At 41.7% G+C, this 20,760-nt stretch overlaps 1 protein-coding gene across 12 annotated transcripts in view; it reads right to left on the bottom strand.

Moving 5' to 3' along the window:
* The window catches only part of rapgef2b (Rap guanine nucleotide exchange factor 2b), a 1,083,630-nt gene that overhangs the window by 694,001 nt on the left and 368,869 nt on the right, over window positions 1-20,760 (bottom strand). The window contains exon 1 of one of the 12 annotated variants that reach the window (XM_086010791.1): window positions 74-765. The exons of the other annotated variants lie outside the window; for them this stretch is intronic. Within the exon in view, the coding sequence (XP_085866917.1) occupies window positions 74-133 (60 nt within the window). The 5' untranslated portion in view covers window positions 134-765. Of the gene's footprint in view, window positions 1-73; window positions 766-20,760 lie in introns of those variants that run through there. 12 annotated transcript variants of the gene reach the window in all.

Below are 20,760 nucleotides of genomic sequence, written 5' to 3'. Positions count from 1 at the left end.
CAATTTTTAAAATGTACTATGTTAATACTGTACAATATTCAAATATAGCAGTAGGCAGCTGTAAAATACTCACTGTGTTTTTGTCTTGTTGCCCCATGATTGGATGATTAGTTGCAATTGCTAATGGTTTCATAATGAAGAAATGTGTGTTGAACTGAATTTAAACATCATGGACTGATTCCTATCAGCTCATCAATTCACCCATTACAGCATGAAAAAGCTGCAGCTGAAGTGTCACTACCAACAGGGTTTGATTTGGCACAGAAGCTAAGATCAATTGAGCAGATGCTTTTTTTTCCTCATAATGAAAAGACTAAACAAACTAGGAGTACCTCAAATATGGAAGGAAAAAAGCCGCTGTAAAAGTAAACATCTAGCTTCCTTCAGAACAAGAGCAGATCCGATGGTTGTGAGAAAGCTAAAATGGCTGACCGCACACAGACTCCCTCAAAGGGCTTAATGCAGTATTAGATTAGTCGAGGACTAGAAACCAGCCTGCAGCATTCAGCAAGGCATTGTTAATACTACCGTTTCATTCGCAACTAAAGAATCAGGGCAGTACATATGAATAGGAACCTCCTCCCTGGCTGCTAACGATGCTGACAGAGTGGTCACTGCTGGTCCCTGCTTAGCTGAGCTAACCAACTTTCAACAATTAATCTCAACACCATGACAGTGGCAGACGTTTCTGTTAACACTTCTATTTCTTTACACGAGGCAAACGCACTATGCTAGCAGTCATTATAACCAAAGTAACATGTCACAAGCAAAATAATAAACTGGCAAATTTACTAATGTCAAAATTGAATATTACACCGTAATTATATTATCATGCTTACTTTAGAAGGCCATGGCTGCAAACAGTTGGCATAGCAACGCACAAGAAAAGACATTTCCTGGATAGCAAAAAAGGTTCCTTTCAAAAACAGAAAGGACAGAAGAAAATTTTCACACAAAGCGGCCTGTAGTCCCCTTAGGAAACACACACCATGTCTTCCGAGAAGACTCAATATTGAAGTCTGGTACATAACCTACACAGTCAAAATCGAAACACAATGCTCATGCTGCATCCCAGGCTGATTTTTGTATTGGAATAATCAGACGGCATTGTTTCAGAGGCTCATCTTCTCCCCCCACCCTCCAGCTAACACAACAGTTACGCATACAAAGGTGGAACTAACAGATGGGTAAGGCAGGATAATGTAATAATCAAGAGCCTGTTTTCTAGCAGCTAACCTTGCAGGTCCCTCAGGGAGTCCATCCATCGATTGTGCGCTCCGCTTCAAAATGAAATCTATCACTAGAGAGACTGGATACGAAGCAGGATTATAACTTTACAGATAAGATAATAGAATGACATCATCTGGAGAAGGTCCTGAATTAGCTGTAACAAACTCAACAATTGCTTAGAACAGTCTTCTATGTACACATACACATCAGCGCACGAAGACACTAAATACATACTAAATCACAGACCATATGCCCATGCAGTAGCTGCTTCACAGTATCCATTTTGCTGTGTGCTCTGGTCCAGCAAGCAGTGCTTTAAAAGCTAAACACACACATGCATAATATGCATCTCAAAGCTACCCAAATGCAATTTGCAGCAGCCTCCACTGAAGCAGCCCATCTCATGGTAATTAACTGCACAGGGATTTTATTTTTTTATACTAATTATACGTATCTGATGTACTGCCAAAGAACAACCTTATTTGTTTTGCTAACAAATGTGAAAAGGCTAATCAAGTGTGCGGGGGAGGGGAGAAGAGGAGAGCCAAACACAATCACTTACACAGCAACTTCTGGTGTCCAGAAATACCAGTTGGATGCTGAACTTGCATTTGCCACAAACACTGACTTTCCGGTTTCTCAATTGCATAAAAACAGATCTTGTAAGATCATTATAATGGACATTAAGGCAGTTAGCAGCCATAATCTGCACCACTTTTCTTCAATCTAATCGCACAATTAACAATTGCATCATATTTTAGCCAGGTCAGCCAGAAATCCCCAATTACCACTGCCTCACTAACTATATTTTCCCTGCATTAAGATCACTGCATAGCAACAGACTCCTGCTTTGCATTCTTCTCACCTTTGTAGACACATCAAACCATTTGCTATTGCTGAGAATATGACTATTTACATAACATACAACCCATACCAATTCTGGAGGGGCACAACGGTATACTGGGGCCGATGCTGTGCAGTGTCAGTCACATTTGATTTGATAAATAAAAACTTTAACAAAAATGACCATTTGTAGTTACTGACTGCATTTACCCAGTGATAAGCAATACAGAATCTTATTTCTTTACTGGGCAGACTATCATATGCCAGCATTAACCTCACCAGCATTTGTTAGCAGGGACAACATTCCCATTTCCTGCCATTTGCTTTCAAGTGCTAATTGACATCATCCCTCCCCACCCTCCTGAACAATGAGGTGCAGTTCAGTCTAATGTGTTTACATTAGTTTCATTGTATTATGCTGAATATCAGTCCATTCACAATGAAGTAGCACTTCCTGCAATTACCATTTAAACATTTTTGAATACTGTATGAGGCAATAGATATCATTTTGATATTTATTAAAGTATGTTCCATATATTTGGGATTTTCCCTTTTTAGTTTCTTGCAACAGTGTGTAAGGAACTTTTCAGTTATTTATTTCATTTAAAAAGAAATCACACCATCAATATTTCCTTTTAAAAATTGCAAACACTCATGTCTTATTTATTCCAGTCTCCCAATTTTTTGATTTTCAACAATGCTGATGAAATCATGAGGAATTCAGCTTAGAGGAGCTACTGACCCTAACAATATAAGAGAGCTGAATTAACATCAGTACAGACAAAGGCACAACCCAGGGGCTTCCAGGTTCTATCATTTCAACTGGATGGATTTTGAACCATCCAAGTAAAAGTTGAGAAGTTTTCAGCATTCACTAACAAAATACACAGTTCTATTCTATGGCCTAGAAATTCAGTGGGCTGCGCCACCAGTTTGCGCCCAAAGAGGGCACTCAGTGGCTTTAGCGCCACTGGCCACACCTCCCGCGATATTTAGCGGGGCGCTAATGGTGGCGTTAGCCTGTAGCGCTGCGCCGCCACCGATGACGTCATCGGTGTGCGCAGCGCCCCGCTCCCGCCCCGATGACCAAATTTGGTCGCGCCCGCCTCTTTAATGCCGGTCGCAAATCGCGACCGGTTCACAGGGCCTACCTGTGGCGGTAGTGGCGCTAGTTAAGGTGGAGGTGCGGGGGCGGCTGCTTTTTCGGCGGCCGCCTGCCAGCACCTCCGTCCCCGGCCTCCTAAACCCCCCCCGCCGCGGCATTGCCGGCTGTTTCCCGAGAGCCCGGCACTTCTCCTTGGTGCCGGGCTCATTTGCCGGCACTCGCGAGCGGGGATCGCGCTGTTGCAGGCACCTCCCCCTTAACAGTGGGAGGAAGGCCTGCAGTACTGCAGCGTGCCGTGCCGCAGCGTGTGGCGCTGCGGCCCTTAGCGCGCCGGTATTCAGGGTGAGCGCCTCGAGTAGCGGCCCGCTTCTGTTTGGGGCGCAGAAACTGAATATCGGGATGGCGCAAATGGCTCCGCTCTCAGCGGTAATTCCGGCGCCCAGGCGAGCTTGGCGCCCCAAACGGCGCCCAACTGAATTTTTAGCCCTATTTCTGGTAATTAAAAAAATTAAAATATGCAGTTTTAAAGTTACATGAAATAGAATAAAGGACGATGCTGAAAGTTAACCATGCTCCAGGTTATTTTATTCTACATTACATTAATCAACAATAACCGTGGGCACGTAATGTGCACCATTTTTTTGATGAGGTAACAGAGGGTGGATGAGGGCAGTGCAGTTGATGTTGTGTATATGGACTTTCAAAAGGCATTTAATAAAGTACCACATATTCAGCGTCAGCAAAATTGAAGCCCATGGGATAAAAGGGGCAGTAGCAGCAGGGATACAAAATTGGCTAAGGAATAGAAAACAGAGTTGTGGTGAATGGCTGTTTTTCAGACTGGAGGGAGATGCACAGTGGAGTTCCTCATGGTTCAGTACTAGGATCACTGCTGTTTTTGATAAACATTAATTACTTGGACTTGGGGATACAGGGCACAATTTTGAAATCTGCAATTGACACAGAACTTGGAAACGTAGTAAACAGTGAGGAAGATAGTAATAGACTTCAAGAGGGCATAGACAGGCTGGTTAAATGGGCAGAAACATGGCAGATGAAATTCAATGCAGAAAGTGCAAGGCAATACATTTTTGTAAGAAGAATGACGAGAGACAATACATGCTAGATGGTACCATTTTAAAGGGGGTGCAAGAAGAGAGAGATCTGGGGGTTTTTGTGCACAAATCTTTGAAGAAGGCAGGACAGGTTAACAACGCAGTTAATAAAGCATATGGGATTCGGGGCTTTATAAATAGAGGCATAGAGTACAAAAGCCAGGAAGCTATGCTAAACCAATATAAAACACTAGGTCGACCCCAGCTGGAGTATTGTGTCCAATTCTGGGCACCACACTTTAGGAAGGATGTGAAGACTTTGGAGAGGGTACAAAAGAAATTTACTAGAATGGTTCCAGGGATGAGGGAATACAGTTATGTGGATAGACTAGAGAAGCTTGGGTTGTTCTCCTTGGCGCAGAGAAGGCCAAGAGGAAATTTGATGGAGGTGTTTAAAATCATGAAGGGTTTAGATAGAGTAAATAAAGAGAAACTGTTTCTAATGGCTGAAGGGTCGATAACCAGAGGGCACAGATTTAAGGTGATTGGCAAAAGAACCAGAGGCGACATGAGGAAAAGCTTTTTTACACAATGAGTGGTTAGGATTTGGAGTACACTGCCTGATAGGGTGGTGGATACAGATTCAATAGCGGCCTTCAAAAGGGAATTGGATAAATAGATGAACAAGAAAAAATTGCAAGGATATGAGGAAACGAGCGGGAGTAACTGGATTTCTCTTTGAAAGAGCTGCCGCAGATTCAATGGGCCGAATGGCCTCCTTCTGTGCTGTACTATTCTACGATTTTGCATGGTAAAATGGGTTTACAACACAGGTGTGCATTATATGTAAGTATATGCTAAAGGGAACAACTGGATCTCCATAGCATTGCTAATGGATTTCCACCAGCAATGGAGGCAAAGGCTAAGAAACAAACTAATCATTTTTAATTACATGGCCACTTCATTGGGCACTGAGGTCACACATGAACAGAGGTCATAATAGTACTACTCATGTCATGGGGTAGGTGGGGCGCAGTTGAAGGAACTGAGGTATTCCTGTTTTCTTCCTACAAAACAGAGTGCCTGGCTTTTTACGCAGGCAGTCTATACTCAGCTCAGCAGCTTTTCTTTTTAAAAGCATTAATTTCCTCTTGCTTGCTCTCTATCAGGCTTGAGAGTCAGCTGAGTTGGATTAAAACAATTACTTTATTCACCCACATAGGTGGTTTAATTATGGCCAGAACAACACAAGCTAGAATATCAGATGGGCAGAATGTCACATTTGGAGAGTAGACATTTTCTCACAGAATCAACAGATTTTATATATCTTCGGTGGCATTGTGTATGGTGAGTCAAAGCATGATGTGTGTGCGTGCATTCCCCTGGTTCTTTGGTAGGTTTGTATTCAGTTATATTTAGTTTTTAGATGTGCTATATATTGGAACGGTGATCATCAATCTCGTACGAAACCAGTAAATGTATTTTCTGGCAAACGGCATATGTGAAATGAGGAAAGGATCGGTTTTATTTCTATTAAGGATTTTCAACATAAAGATAAGCCTCGAGCTGAATAATAACATGATGTTTGGGAAAGATTTAGAAACTCAAAAGATCTCCATGAGACTTTTGTTTTTGTTTTTACAAAAACATCAAAGTAAATTCTCATTAATATATTACATTTTTCTCTAAAATGGGGGAGTACTTTGAACAAATTTACCAGAAGACAAGGTGATTGGTGAGTGTTATAAGTTCATCGATAATAACAGGAAGTTTTGGACTCAGAAGGGGAAACATCTCAGCATGGATCCTAGCCAGAAAAGGTAAATAAAGGACTCGTTAGGAAAGCGACAGTGGATGTAGCCAAGTCTGCGGATGATACAAAGATGGGTGGGAAAGCAAGTTGTGCAGATGACTCAAAGAATCTGCAAAGGGATATAGACAGGCTAAGTGAGAGGTCAAACATTTGGCAGATGGAGTATAATGTGGGAAAGTGCGAGGTTATCCACTTTGGCAGGAAAAATAAAAAAGCAAATTACTATTTAAATGGAGAGAGATTACAAAATGCTACAGTTCAGAGGGACCTTGTGCATGAAACACAAAAAGTTAGCATGCAGGTACAGCAAGTAATCAAAAAGGCAAATGGAATGTTGGCCTTTATTGCAAGGGGGTTGGAGTATAAAAGCAGGGAAGTCCTGCTACAACTGTACAGGGTATTGGTGAGACCACACCTGGAGTACTGCGTACAGTTTTGGTCTCCTTATTTAAGGAAGAATATACTTGCATTGGAGGCAGTTCAGAGACGATTCACTAGGTTAATTCCAGAGATGAGGGGGTTGACTTATGAGGAAAGGTTGAGCAGGTTGGGCCTATACTCATTGGAATTTAGAATAATGAGAGGTGATCTTACTGAAACATATAAGATACTGAGGGGGCTCGATAAGGTAGATGTAGAGAGGATGTTTCCCCTCGTGGGGAAATCTAGAACTTGGGGGCATAGTTTCAGAATAAAAGGTCCCTTTTAGAACTGAGATGAGGAGGAATTTCTTCTCTGAGGGTTGTAAATCTGTGGAATTCTCTGCCCCAGAGAGCCGAGGAGGCTGGGTCATTAAATACATTTAAGGTGGAGATAGACAGATTTTTGCAAGATAAGGGAGTGAAGCGTTATGGGGAGCGGGCAGGGAAGTGGCATGAAGCCCAAGATCAGTCGCGGTACCAACTCAGCACCAGTAGAATTTTCAAAGAGTGACGTCAGAAGTTAAAAGTGACGCCGGCACAAGGGGAGGGAGCTGATTGAGGCCAGTGTTGGGAATGGAGAGAGCGGCGGTACAGTGAGTACTTAAACTCACTTTTGCGGGCTTTGTTACAGAGGCCAGTGTTGGGAGGAGCAAAGAGCGACGGCCCAGTGACTATTAAACACACTTTTGCGGGCTTATTTTACAGCGGCCAGTGTCGGGAGGAGCAGAGAGCGGCGGTACAGTGAGTACTGAAACTCACTTTCGCGGGCTTTTTTACAGAGGCTTACCAATCTCACAAACCGGCGGCGGCGTTCCGGCGCCACGTCACGATTCAAAAAGTGACGCGGGCAAGAGGAAGCAGCTGATTGGGTGAGTACGACCAGGTGAGTATTTATACTACTCTATAGTTTGACAGTTAAGATTACTAGTTTATAAAATTTAGAATGTCTTAATTTTTGTGGTTATAGTTTCTAAGGTGTCTGTTGTGTATCGGGGAGTGTTAGTAACCAAGGGCCCTTGAGCATATCATTTAATTGTAGTGTAATTAGTGGTATTGATTGGATTTAAAATTAATTTAGATTAAAGGGAAAGTCATAGCAGGACAGCTCGGCCCCATGGCATGCTCCTCCTACGCTATGTGGGAAATCAGGGACACTTCCTGTGTCCCTAACGACCATGTGTGCGGGAAGTGTATCCAGCTGCAGCTACTGACAGACCGAATTGCAGCGCTGGAGCCGTGAATGGATACATACTGGCGCATTCGCGATGCTGAGGTAGTAATCTCAGGATTGCTACCAGTGCCACGTGCTAGTCAGAGTAGAAATAGAAGGATATTTCAGATGAATACGTGGCTAGAGGAATGGTGCAAGGGGGAGGGATTCAAATTCCTGAGACATTGGAACCGGTTCTGGGGGAGGTGGGACCTGTACAAACTGGACGGTTTGCACCTGGGCAGGACCAGGACCGATGTCCTAGGGGGAGTGTTTGCTAGTGCTCTGGGGGAGGGTTTAAACTAAAATGGCAGGGGGTTGGGAACCTGAGCAGGGAGACAGAGGAAAGGGAAACAAGGATAGAAGCGAAAGACAGGAAGGAGAAAAACAAAGGTGGCAGTCAGAGAAATCAAGGGTTTAAATCAAACATGGCCACAGTAAATAATAATTCTAAAAGGTCTAAGAGCGTTAAAAAAACAAGCCTGAAGGCTTTGTGTCTTAGTGCGAGGAGCATTCGTAATAAGGTGCATGAATTAGCTGCGCAAATAGAGGTAAACGAACATGATATGATTGGGATTACGGAAACATGGCTCCAGGATGGCCAAGGCTGGGAACTCAACATCCAGGGGTATTCAATATTCAGGAAAGATAGGCAAAAAGGAAAAGGAGGTGGGGTAGCATTACTGGTTAAAGAGGGGATTAACACAATTGTAAGTAAGGATATTAGCTCTGATGATGTGGAATCTGTATGGGTAGAACTGAGAAATACCATGGGGCAGAAAACGCTGGTGGGAGTGGTATGTCGACCTCCAAACAGTAATGCGGAGGTTGGGGATGGGATTAAAAGGGAAATTAGAGAAGCGTGCAATAAGGGCACAGCAGTTATCATGGGTGACTTTTATCTATTTGTAGGGAAATGGTGTTAGGGAAATTGACCAAATTAGTAACAATACTATGGAGGAGGAATTCCTGGAGTGTATACGGGATGGTTTCCTGAACCAATATGTCGAGGAACCAACTAGAGATCAGGCCGTCTTAGACTGGGTATTAAGTAATGAGAAAGGATTAATTAGCAATCTTATTCTGCGAGGCCCCTTGGGTCGGAGCGATCATAATATGATAGAATTCTTCATTAAGATGGAGAGTGAAGTAGTTGACTCAGAGACTTGGGTGCTGAATTTAAATAAAGGAAACTACGATGGTATGAGGTGCGAGTTGGGTAGGATTGGGGAACGTCACTCAAAGGGTTAACGGTGGATAGGCAATGGCAAACATTCAAAGATCGCATGGATGAACTACAGAATTTGTTCATCCCAGTTTGGCATAAAAATAAAACAAAAAAAGGTGACTCAACCGTGGCTAACAAGGGAAATTAGGGATAGCATAAGATCCAAAGAGAGGACATATAAATTGGCCAGAAAAAGCAGTAAACCTGAGGATTGGGAATTGTTTAGGATTCAACAAATGAGGAGAAAGGGATTAATTAAGAAGGGGAAAATAGAGAATGAGAGGAAGCTTGCAGGGAACATAAAAACTGACTGTAAAAGTTTTTATAGATATGTGAAGAGAAAAAGATTGGTGAAGTCAAGCGTAGGTCCCTTGCAGTCAGAATCAGGGGAATTTATAATGGGGAACAAAGAAATGGCAGACCAATTAAATACATACTTTGGTTCTGTCTTCACAAAGGAGGACACAAATAACCTCCCAGAGATTTCGGGGAACATAGTATCTAATGAGAGGGAGGAACTGAATGAAATCAGTATTTGTAGGGAAATGGTGTTAGGGAAATTGATGGGATTGAAGGCCGATAAATCCCCAGGGCCTGATAATCTACATCCAAGGGTACTTAAGGAAGTGGCCCTAGAAATAGTAGATGCATTGCTGGTCATCTTCCAAAATTCTATAGACTCTGGAATAGTTCCCATGGATTGGAGGGTAGCTAATGTAACCCCACTATTTAAAAAAGGTGGTAGAGAGAAAACGGGGAACTATAGACCGTTAAACCTGACATCGGTAGTGGGGAAAATGCTAGAGTCCATTATAAAAGATGTAATAGCAGAGCACTTGGAAAACAGTGACAGGATCGGACAAAGTCAACATGGATTTACAAAAGGTAAATCATGCTTGACTAATCTACTGGAATTTTTTGAGGATGTAACTGGTAGAATAGATAAGGGAGAACCAGTGGATGTGGTGTATTTGGACTTCCAGAAGGCTTTCGATAAGGTCCCGCATAACAGATTGGCGTGCAAAGTGAAAGCACATGGGATTGGGGGTAAGGTACTGACTTGGATAGAGAACTGGTTGGCAGACAGGAAGCAAAGAGTTGGAATAAACAGGTCTTTTTCCGAGTGGCAGGCAGTGACTAGTGGGGTACCGCAGAGATCGGTGCTAGGACCCCAGCTATTCACAATATATATTAATGGTCTAGACGAGGGAACTAGACGTAATATCTCCAAGTTCGCAGACGACACAAAGCTGGGTGGGTGCGTGTGCTGTGAGGAGGATGCAGAGAAACTCCAGTATGATTTGGACAGGTTGGGTGATTTGGCAGATGCATGGCAGGTGCAGTATTATGTGGATAAATGCGAGGTTATCCACTTTGGTGGCAAAAACAGGAAGCAGATTATTAGCTAAACGGCAATAGATTGGGAAAAGGGGAAGTGCAACGAGACCTGGGTGTCCTTGTGCACCAGTCGCTGAAGGTAAGCATGCAGGTGCAGCAGGCGGTTAAGGAGGCAAATGGTATATTGGCCTTCATAGCGAGAGGATTTGAGTACAGGAGCAAGGATGTCTTGCTGCAGTTGTACAGGGCCTTGGGGTGACCACACCTTCAGTATTGTGTGCAGTTTTGGTCGCATTATCTGAGGAAGGATGTTCTTGCCATGGAGGCAGTGCAGCGAAGATTCACCAGACTGATACCTGGGATGGCAGGAATGACATATGAAGAGAGATTGAGTCGATTAGATTTATATTCGCTAGAGTTTAGAAGAATGCGAGGGGATCTCATTGAAACTTATAAAATTCTAACAGGACTAGACAGACTAGATGCAGGAAGGATGTTCTCGATGGTGGGGGAGTCCAGAACCAGGGGTCACAGTGTAAGGATAAGGGGTAAGCCATTTAGGACTGAGATGAGGAGGAATTTCTTCACCCAGAGAGTGGTGAACCTGTGGAATTCTCTACCACAGAAGGCAGTTGAGGCCAACTTATTAAATATATTCAAGAGGGAGTTAGATATATTTCTTAAGGCTAAAGGGATCAAGGGATATGGGGAGAAATCAGGGACAGGGTACTGAATTTGGATGATCAGCCATGTTCTCATTAAATGGCGGAACAGGCTCGAGGGGCTGAATGGCCTACTCCTGCTCCTATGTTTCTATCTTATTGAATGGTGAAGCAGGCTCGAGGGGCCAAGTAGTCTATTCCTGCTCCTATTTCTTATGTTCTTATAAAAAAAATTGACGGGGAGACTAGAAGTGGGTTACAGAATAGAAAGTTAGTAAGATAGCAGAAAGTGTAGACTTCTAATATGGAAATTATTAGAACAAATGAGTTTCAGGATCAGACTAGAGATGGTATCTGGGAAAAGGAAGCAGAGATTGAGGAAAAATCTGAGCTGTAAGGTGAATAGGAGAAGCTATAGTAGGTGGGGATTCACTGGTGAGATTTGTAGATAGTCTTCCTTAACTACGGTTGTAGATACAAAGGAGAGATTGGATGGATTCATTTCCAGAGTTGGGGTGGTGGCCCATTTGCAAACAAATAGCATAGGAATAGAGGAGCCAAATATGCTCAAAAATGAATTAGGGTATAAGAACATAAGAAATAGGAGCAGGAGTAGGCCATACAGCCCCTCGAGCCTGCTCCGCCATTCAATAAGATCATGGCTGACCTTCCACATCAAGTCCACTTTCCCGCCCTATCCCCATATCCCTTGATTCCCTTCGTGCCCAAAAATCGATCCATCTCAGTCTTGAATATATTCATCAACTGAGCATCCATAGCCCTCTGGGGTAGAGAATTCCAAAGATTTACAACCCTTGGAGTGAAGAAATTTCTCATCTCCGTCTTAAATGGCCGACCCCTTATCCCAAGACTACGACCCCTAGTTCTAGACTCTCCACCCAGGGCAAACAGCCGCTCAGCAACTAACCTTTCAAGCCCTGTAAGAATTTTATATATTTCAATGAGATCACCTCTTGTTCTTCTAAATTCCAGAGAATATAGGTCCATTCTACTCAATCTCTCAATGTATGCTTCCACCACCCTTTGTGTAACTGTAAATATTTTGAAGTATTGCAAGGTTTTGATAGAACTAGTGAGTTTATGACTATAATTATAGTAGAAAATGAGTGGCTGGCTGGTTGAGCAGATTAAATGTTCCAGTCAGGCTAAAACATTCCACTACATTCTACTACTGCTTATTTTATTGTTGTATTTTATTGCTGTTATATTTCACCATTGTCACCATATTTAACATTACAATAATTTTTCAGATTACGATAATCTAAAATAATCTGTATGTGGCATAGAATAAGTTGTTTTCAAAAATGTATATTTGCTGATTTATATTTTCACAGTATGGTACTGAACTTTGTGTTTCCCTAAGGTGTATGGTATGAGTGAGTGCAGTGTACATTTAAATAGTATAGAATTGAATCATAGAAAAATACAGCACAGAAGGAGGCCATTCAGCCCATCGTGTTTTGTCGAATCTCTGGAAGAGCTACCAATAAGTCCCACTCCCCAGCTCTTACCCCATAGCCCAGCAGATTTTACCTTTTCAACAATTTATCCAATTCCCTTTTGAAAGTTACTATTGAATCTGCTTCCACCACTTTTTCAGGCAATGCATTCCAGATCATAGCATGCTGAGTAAAAAAAAATAATCCCCCCCTGGCTTTTTTGCCAATTATCTTAAATCTGTGACGTCTAGTTAGCGACCCTCCTGCCAGTGGAGAGAGCTTCTCCCTTTCTACTCTACTAAAACCCCTCATAATTTTGAACACCTCTATTAAATCTCCCCTTAATCTTCTTTGCTCCAAGGAGAACAATCCCAGCTTCTCTAGTCTCTCCACATAATTGAATTCCCTCATCCCTGGTACCATTCTGGTAAATCTCCTCTGCATCAACTCCAAGGCCTTGACATCCTTCCTAAAGTGTGGTGCTGAAAATTGGACACAATACTCCAGCTGAGGCCTAACCAGTGATATACAAAACACCAAGATCCCATTTTGTTTTTTTAAAAACAGCCTTCTTAACTTGTCCTGCCACCAAAGATTTGTGTCTGTGAATTCCCAGGTCTCTCTGTTTCTGCACCCCTTTAAAATTGTACAATTTAGTTTATGTTGCCTCTCCTCATTTTTATTTCCAAAATGCATCACTTCACACTTCTCTGCATTAATTTCATCTGTCATGTGTCTGTCCATTTCACCTGTCTGATAAAGTCCCCCTAAAGTCTGCTACTATCCTCCTCACTGTTTACAACATTTCCAAACTTTGAAATTATGCCCCCTATACCAAAGTCCAGAGCAGTGGTCCCAATATTGACCCCTGGGGAACACCACTGTATAACTCCCTCCAGTCTGAAAAACAACCCTTCTACTTCTACTGTCTGCTTTCTGTGCCTCAGCCAATTTCCTATCCATGTTGCCACTCCCCCTTTAATCCCATGGGCTTTAATTTTGCTAACAAGTCTATTATGTGGTACATAAAGTGCAGTATTTTTCTCATTTTTGTTATATTTATGACAAGAAAGAAAAATTCCAAGGGGAGGGCCCACCATCCGTGGTTAACTAAAAAAGTTAAAGGTAGTATTAAACTTAAAGAAAAAGCATATGATTGCGCAAAGATGGGTGACAGGTCAGAAGATTGGACAAAATATAAAAAACAGCAAAGAATGACAAAGATTGAGAGAAAAATTAGAGTACGAGCAAAAGCTAGCTAGAAATATAACAGATAGTAAGAGTTTCTATTGATATTTTAAAAAGAAAAGTCAACAAAGTGAGCGTTGGGCCTATAAAAAGTGAGTCTGGGAAATTAATAATGGAAAATAAGGAGATGGCAGTTGAATGGTATTTTGCATCTGTCTTCACTATAGAGGATACAAGTAACATCCCAGAAATAGCTGTAAATCAGGAAATGGAAGGGAGCGAGGAGCTCAAGAAAATTACAATCACCAGGGAAGTGGTACTGAACAAATTGTTGGAGCTGCGGGCTGACAAGTCCCCGGGTCCTGATGGACTTCATCCTCGTGTCTTAAAAGAAGTGTCTAGTGAGATAGTTGATGCGTTGGTTTTAATTTTCCAAAATTCCCTAGATTCGGGGAAGGTACCATTAGATTGGAAAATAGCAAATGTAACTCCTTTATTCAAAAAGGGAGGGAGACAGAAAGCAGGAAATTACAGGCCAGTTAGCTTAACATCTGTCATAGGGAAGATGTTAGAAGCTATTATTAAAGACGTTATAGCAGGGCACTTGGAAAAGTTCAAAGTAATCAGGCAGAGTCAACATGGTTTTGTGCAAGGGAAATCATGTTTAACCAATTTATTAGAGTTTTTTGAGCAAGTAATATGTGCTGTGGATAAAGGGGAACCAGTGGATGTACTGTACTTAGATTTCCAGAAGGCATTTGGTAAGGTGCCACATCAAAGGTTATTGCGGAAAATAAAAGCTCATGGTGTAGGGGGTAACATATTGGCATGGATAGAAGATTGGATAGCTAACAGAAAACAGAGAGTAAGCATAAATGGGTCATTTTCTGATTGGCAAGATGTAATGAGTGGTGTGCCACAGGGATCAGTGCTGGGGCCTCAACTTTTTACAATTTATATAAATGACTTGGATGAAGGGACCGAAGGTATGGTTGCTAAATTTGCTGATGACACAAAGATAGGTAGGAAAGTAAATTGTGAAGAGGACATATGGAGGCTACAAAGGGATAGAGATAGTTTAAGCGAGTGGGCAAAGATCTGGCAAATGGAGTATAATGTGGGAAAGTGTGAAGTTGTCCATTTTGGCAGGAAGAATAAAGAAGAAGCATATTATCTAAATGGTGAGAGATTGCAGAGCTCTGAGATGCAGAGGGATCTGGATGTCCTAGTGCATGAATCGCAAAAGGTTAGTATGCAGGTACAGCAAGTAATTAGGAAAGCTAATAGAATGTTATCGTTTATTGCGAGGGGAATTGAATACAAAAGTAGGGAGGTTATGCTTCAGTTATACAGGGCATTGGTGAAACCATATCTGGAGTACTGTGTACAGTATTGGTCTCCTTATTTATGGAAGAATGTAAATGCGTTGGAAGCAGTTCAGAGAAGGTTTACTAGACTAATATCTGGAATGGGCGAGTTGTCTTATGAGGAAAGGTTGGACAGGCTAGGCTTGTATCTGCTGGAGTTTAGAAGAATAAGATGTGACTTGATTGAAACATATAAGATCCTGAGGGGTCTGGACAAGGTGGATGCGGAGAGGATGTTTCCTCTTGTGGGAGAATCGAGAACTAGGGGTCACTGTTTAAAAATAAGGGGTCGCCCATTTAAGACAGATGAGGAGAAATTTTTTCTCAGAGGGTCATGAGTCTTTGGAACTCTCTTCCTCAGAGGGCAGTGGAAGCAGAGTCTTTGAATATTTTTAAGGCAGGGGTAGATAGATTTTTGGTAAGCAAGGGGGTGAAAAGTTATCGGGGGTAGGCGGGAATGTGGAGTAATCGAATCAGCCATGATCTTATTGAATGGCAGAGCAGGCTCAAAAGGCCGAATGGCCTACTCCTGCTCCTAATTCGTATGTTCACACTTGGAGGTGATCACAAGATCTAAATACCCATTCAATAATGAAACTGTGAAGTTTCATGTTAATTAAATGTTTCAAGTTATTTTTATTTTCTTCCCTAATTTTCCACACTCCTCTCTTGAAGGCACTGCCCAATTGTAGCAGCCACATACATCCCAACGAAGAACAGCTAACTTAATACAGAATGGGAATCAAACTTGAGACTTTGCTGGATTGTATGGATTCATTGTTTAATGGACAATCTTCTTGTGCCATTGCAGAAGCTCCTTTCAGAGTCATTAATTATCTGCCCTGTGTAAGTTGTTTGGGCCAACACTAGTGCTCTTCAATTTCAAATCTAAAAGGGATGAGGGGTTGGGGGAGAAAAAAAACAGTAATAACCTGGTATGTTATCTTAATTTTTATATTACTCCCTTTCTCTCCAAGTCCCTGCAGTTTTGTAAGCTATTTTCTCTTTCTTTTTGGGACAAGCAACATGTAATGTTCATCTTACAAATCTTTCTCAGGTTTCGACAGAAAATGTTCTGCAACTGGCTGAAGTTGCACAAAAGTGATTCAGTTTGACTTAACCTTCACAGTCTGCCTCCTACAACTTGACTTGTGTAAAGAATAGCTATTTATTTAAATATAGAAGCATATTACAGTTGTTCTGCTGTAAAGATGCAGTATTTGCAAGCTACCTCCACAACTGTTTCAAAATATGCTTCACAAAAAATGAAGTTCTAATTTCGTTAGGATATCAAGGAGGATGGAGGGATGGTATGGCTCGGTGTCAAATTTTGTTTTTTTGATAACGCTCCTGTGAAGCGCCTTGAGACGTTTTACTACATTAAAGGCGCTATAATAAATGTAAGTTGTTATTATTAGAACTTCTGAATTAATATCACAACAGTAATACAAATGCACAGACACAGCTGTCAAAAAACAATCACTAATGGCAGTTTACCTCAATGATTTCCCTTGTAAAGCTGATGTTGAAAATTAATCTGTACAATAATCCTGCTCTTTTAAATACTATGCTAAAACTACAGACTTCCTGGTGCCATGATTTGACTCTGATGAATGGCAGAAGACTGGTCTCTTTTTACTCAACCCTTCTTTGCACTCTTCGTATCACCACTCAGTTGACTTGATATGCCTTTTACAGTACACCGCCAAACAAAGGTTTAACACTAATTATTACACTTTACATTATTTATTTATTTCCTACATTACAACAGTGACTACACTTCAAAAGTACTTCATCGGCTGTTATGCGCTTTGGGAGTCCTAAGGTCGAGAAAGATGCTATATAAATGCAAGTCTTTTTTTCTTTTACACTTGTTCCTAATAAATACAGCCTTCCAACATGTCATAGCCAAAGACCATTTTTTTTGTTCCAGCAAGACTAAACAGTTGATTGATTGAAATTTAACTTCTTCATAAAATGCTGAAAGGTATCCCAGCTACTATACAGGATCCAAGCTATCCCCAATGACACATTAGCCTAGATTTCCACTGCCACTCACCTGTTGTAGTGACATGTAGTGACATGGCTGGCAGCAGAAAATGGACAGGCGTTCCATAGCATAGTGTCTGGAGGGTGGGGGCTAATCGCATTGGTAACATCCACCTGAACTAGGTAGATGTTCATTGAAATATTAATTGGTCTTAAATGCCATTCCTTGATCAAGTGTGCAGGACTTTGTTTCTAATGGATGGCCATATGAAATGGCCATCCAACGTTGCTATGGAAACTGCTGTGGTTGCAGTCGATTTAAAGGGTAAAAGTGTTAAAAGCCTTTATTTAGCAAAGTGAAGGCAGTTTTATCTTTTGAGTGTGGTTGATGGCAAATGCCCTGCAGTCCTGCCATCAACAACACTCGCTAATATAAATGACTGGATTTCAAGCGTTCTAATGACACTGAAGACCAGATTTTCATAGGACTAGCAATCTGTCATTGGAAATAACAACAGAAAACGCTGGAAAAACTCAGCAGGCCAGGCAACATCCGTGGAGAGAGAAACAGTGTGAACGTTTCAGGTCGAAGACCCTTCGTCAGGACTTCGGCCTTCGACCTGAAACGCTGACTCTGTTTCTCTCTTCACAGATGTTGCCTGGCCTGCTGAGTTCTTCTAGCGTTTTCTGTTGTTATTTCGGATTTCCAGCATCCGCAGTATTTTGCTATCGAATCTGTCATTGGATCTGGCACCTTCACTCCAGATTCGCTAAACATGTTGAGCTGGTTCTGTCCATCCAAATGCTTGTATCAAGATGCAAAATGGTGCCACGATGTATGAACAGAACTAACTCAGTGCTGAAAACATCTGCAAACTGTCCTTTAAAGAGCTAGGAAATGTAACGCTTGCTTTCAATTCAAATATCAATGAGGGAGATTAGTTAAATGGAGGTTGCTTCTTCAAAACCAAATTGAAAAATAACTAATGTAAAAGCATCTTAATTCACCTTTGAATTTATTTCCTCCTATTACCTGGTTCCAATCACAACACTCTTGCAGCTGCTCTACTCCTAATCCAGAATTCAGTTTATTTCATAACAATGAATACATATAATACACATCCATCCATATATATATATAATATATAATATAATCACGAGTAAATCTCACAGGGCTTTGCTCACAGTACTTTGAAGCATAAAACTCAGTGAAAATCCGAGATCCAGATAAAAATGAAAGGGGGAAAAGTTGGGAGAGAAAAATATATATGATATTAAAAATTCAGTCACAAAAAGGCAACTACTTTTAACCCGTACTCTCTGCTTTGTAGCCAGTTTACTATCCATTCTGCTACCGGTCCCCTGACTCCACTTGCTCTGACATTAGTCATTTGTCTATTATGTGGTGCCTCATCAAAGGCCTTTTGAAAGCCCATGTGTATATCACATCCACTGCATTACCATTGTCTTTGGTTGGTCAGGCATGCCCTTCCCTTTTGAAATCCGTGCTGTCTATTCTTTATTATATTTTCGGTTTCTAGGTGTTTTTCTGTGACATCTTTAAATAAAGATTCAGTACCTTTACAACCACCTAACTGGTCTATAGTTTCCTGGATTTTTTCTATCTCCCTTTTTGAATGTAGGAATGAGTTAGCTGTCCACCAGTCTTCTGGCACTATTCCCTTTTCTTTTGAATTTTTACATATAATATTGAGTATGCGCGGATGCAATCCATTCGGATCCGGGGTTTTATCCGCTCTAATTTGTCTAGTTTATCAATTATCTCCCTCCTATCTATCTTAAATGTTTTGATATCCTTTTCATTCTCTTCTTCTAATGTCATGTCCACCATGTCTCCCTGCTAAAAGCTGAGGCAAAGTAACTATTCAGTAATTCTGCCATTTCACGGTCAATACCTGTGAGTTTATCTTATGCATCCCTGAGTTGCCCCATCTCTACCTTAATTTTCTGTTTGTTATTTATATATCTATAGAATACTTTACTATTACTTTATATATTCCTTGATCATTTCATTTCCTAATTCCTCTTTGCTGTCCTAATTGTTTTTTTTACTTCTTTCCTAACCGCTTCATATTCCCTTTTGTTGCCCTTGCCTTTATTCTCTATGTACTTAATGTATGCCATTTTCTTTAGTTTCAATTTTATCCTTATCTCTTTAGTCATTCATGGTCTCTCATTTTTGACTAGTTCTTGTTTTTTTGTAGAATATATTTCTCCTGCACTATTCCTGTGGATCCTAGATTTTTTTTGAAAGTCATGTAACTACATAAGGAAACAAATATATAGAATCATAGAATAATACAGCATAGGAGGAGGCCATTCGGTCCATTGCACCTGTGCCGGCTCTTTGAAAGAGCTATCTAATTAGTCCCACTTCCCTGCTCTTACCCCATAACCCTGCAAATTTTTATCTTTCAAGTATTTATCCAATTCCATTTTGAAGTTTATTACAGAATCTGCTTCCACCAACCTTACAGGCAATGCATTCCAGATCACAACAACTGGCTACGTAAAAATAAGTTTCCTCATAATGCCTCGTTCTTTTGCCTTAGATCAGTGTCCTCTGGTTATCGATCCTTCTGCCACTGGAAATAGTTTCTCCTTATTTACTCTATCAAAACCATTCATGTTTTGAACACCTCTGTCAAATCGTCTCTTAACCTTCTCTGCTCTAAGGAGAACAATCCCAGCTTCCCCAGTCGCTCCACATTAACTGAAGTCCCTCATCCTTGGTACAATTCGAGTAAATCTCTTCTGCACCCTCTCTATAGCTTTGACATCCTTCCTAAAGTATGGTGCCCAGAATTGAACACAATACTCCAGCTGAGGACTAAGCATTAATTTATAAAGGTTCAGCATAACTTCCTTGCTTTTGAACGCTATGGGCTTGATTTTCATTGGGCTGTTGAGGCGGGATTGGAGGTGTGTGGGGGGTTAAAATCGCGAAATCGGGGGGCACGAACTCATCCCGCCCCCAACCCGCCTCCATGCCAGTTTCAAAGGAGGCGGATACTCGACCTGTGCTGGGACCCGCCTCCCCGAGGCGGGAAGGGGATTAATGACAATTAACTGCCTGTTAACAAGTAGTTAACTGGCAGTTTTTAGCCTAATCCCTATTTTTATCCCTGAAGTGTGGGGTTCCCGACGGCTCCAAACCACGCCAAGTTAGCGAAGCGGACCGTCGGTCTGAAGGGTTCGAGATGTCCGGTGTTCAGGTGAGTGATGTGTGCATGAGTGCAGAGGTAAGTGTGTTTGGTGTGTGTAAAGTGTTTAAATAAGTTTTACTTACCTTTACTTCCTTCCTTCCTTAAGGTCTCGAGAGTCCCTCATCTCACCGGCACAGAAAGCAGAATGGCCGCGAGCTGTCAAAAGTTGCAGCATTCAGGTTTCTGTTCTGGAGAGATCTCTAAATCAGCCTGAGAGGAAGGAATTAACTTATAGTGTACAGATTGTCAGTGTTTGACAGCTTCAAAGAGCAGTCAAACGCTGTTATTTCATCTGTCAAAAGCTCTTGACAGATGAAATGTCAATCTGTGACGTCACCTGTTGCCGGGTGGCCCTTAATTGGCCTGCTGAGCCCGCTGGGTGGGCTCAACAAGGTCAATCAAGTGAAAATTGCGTGGGTTGGCCACAACTCGATGGTGGCGGGACTACAACCCCAAAAGTTGTAGTCCCGCTTCCTACACGCCTCCAGTATCAAAATCCAGCCCTGTGCCTCTATTAATAAAGCCCAGGGTCCCGTATGCTTTTTAAACAGCCTTCTTAACTTGTCCGGCCACCTTCAAAGATGTGTGTACGTACGCCCCCAGGTGTCTGTTTCTGCACGCCC

The sequence above is a fragment of the Somniosus microcephalus genome, chromosome 2 (assembly GCF_052327205.1).
Source record: "Somniosus microcephalus isolate GS21.2 chromosome 2, FLI_Smic_1.0, whole genome shotgun sequence".
NCBI classification, from domain to species: domain Eukaryota; kingdom Metazoa; phylum Chordata; class Chondrichthyes; order Squaliformes; family Somniosidae; genus Somniosus; species Somniosus microcephalus.
This window is presented reverse-complemented; position numbering and strand designations above follow the sequence as displayed.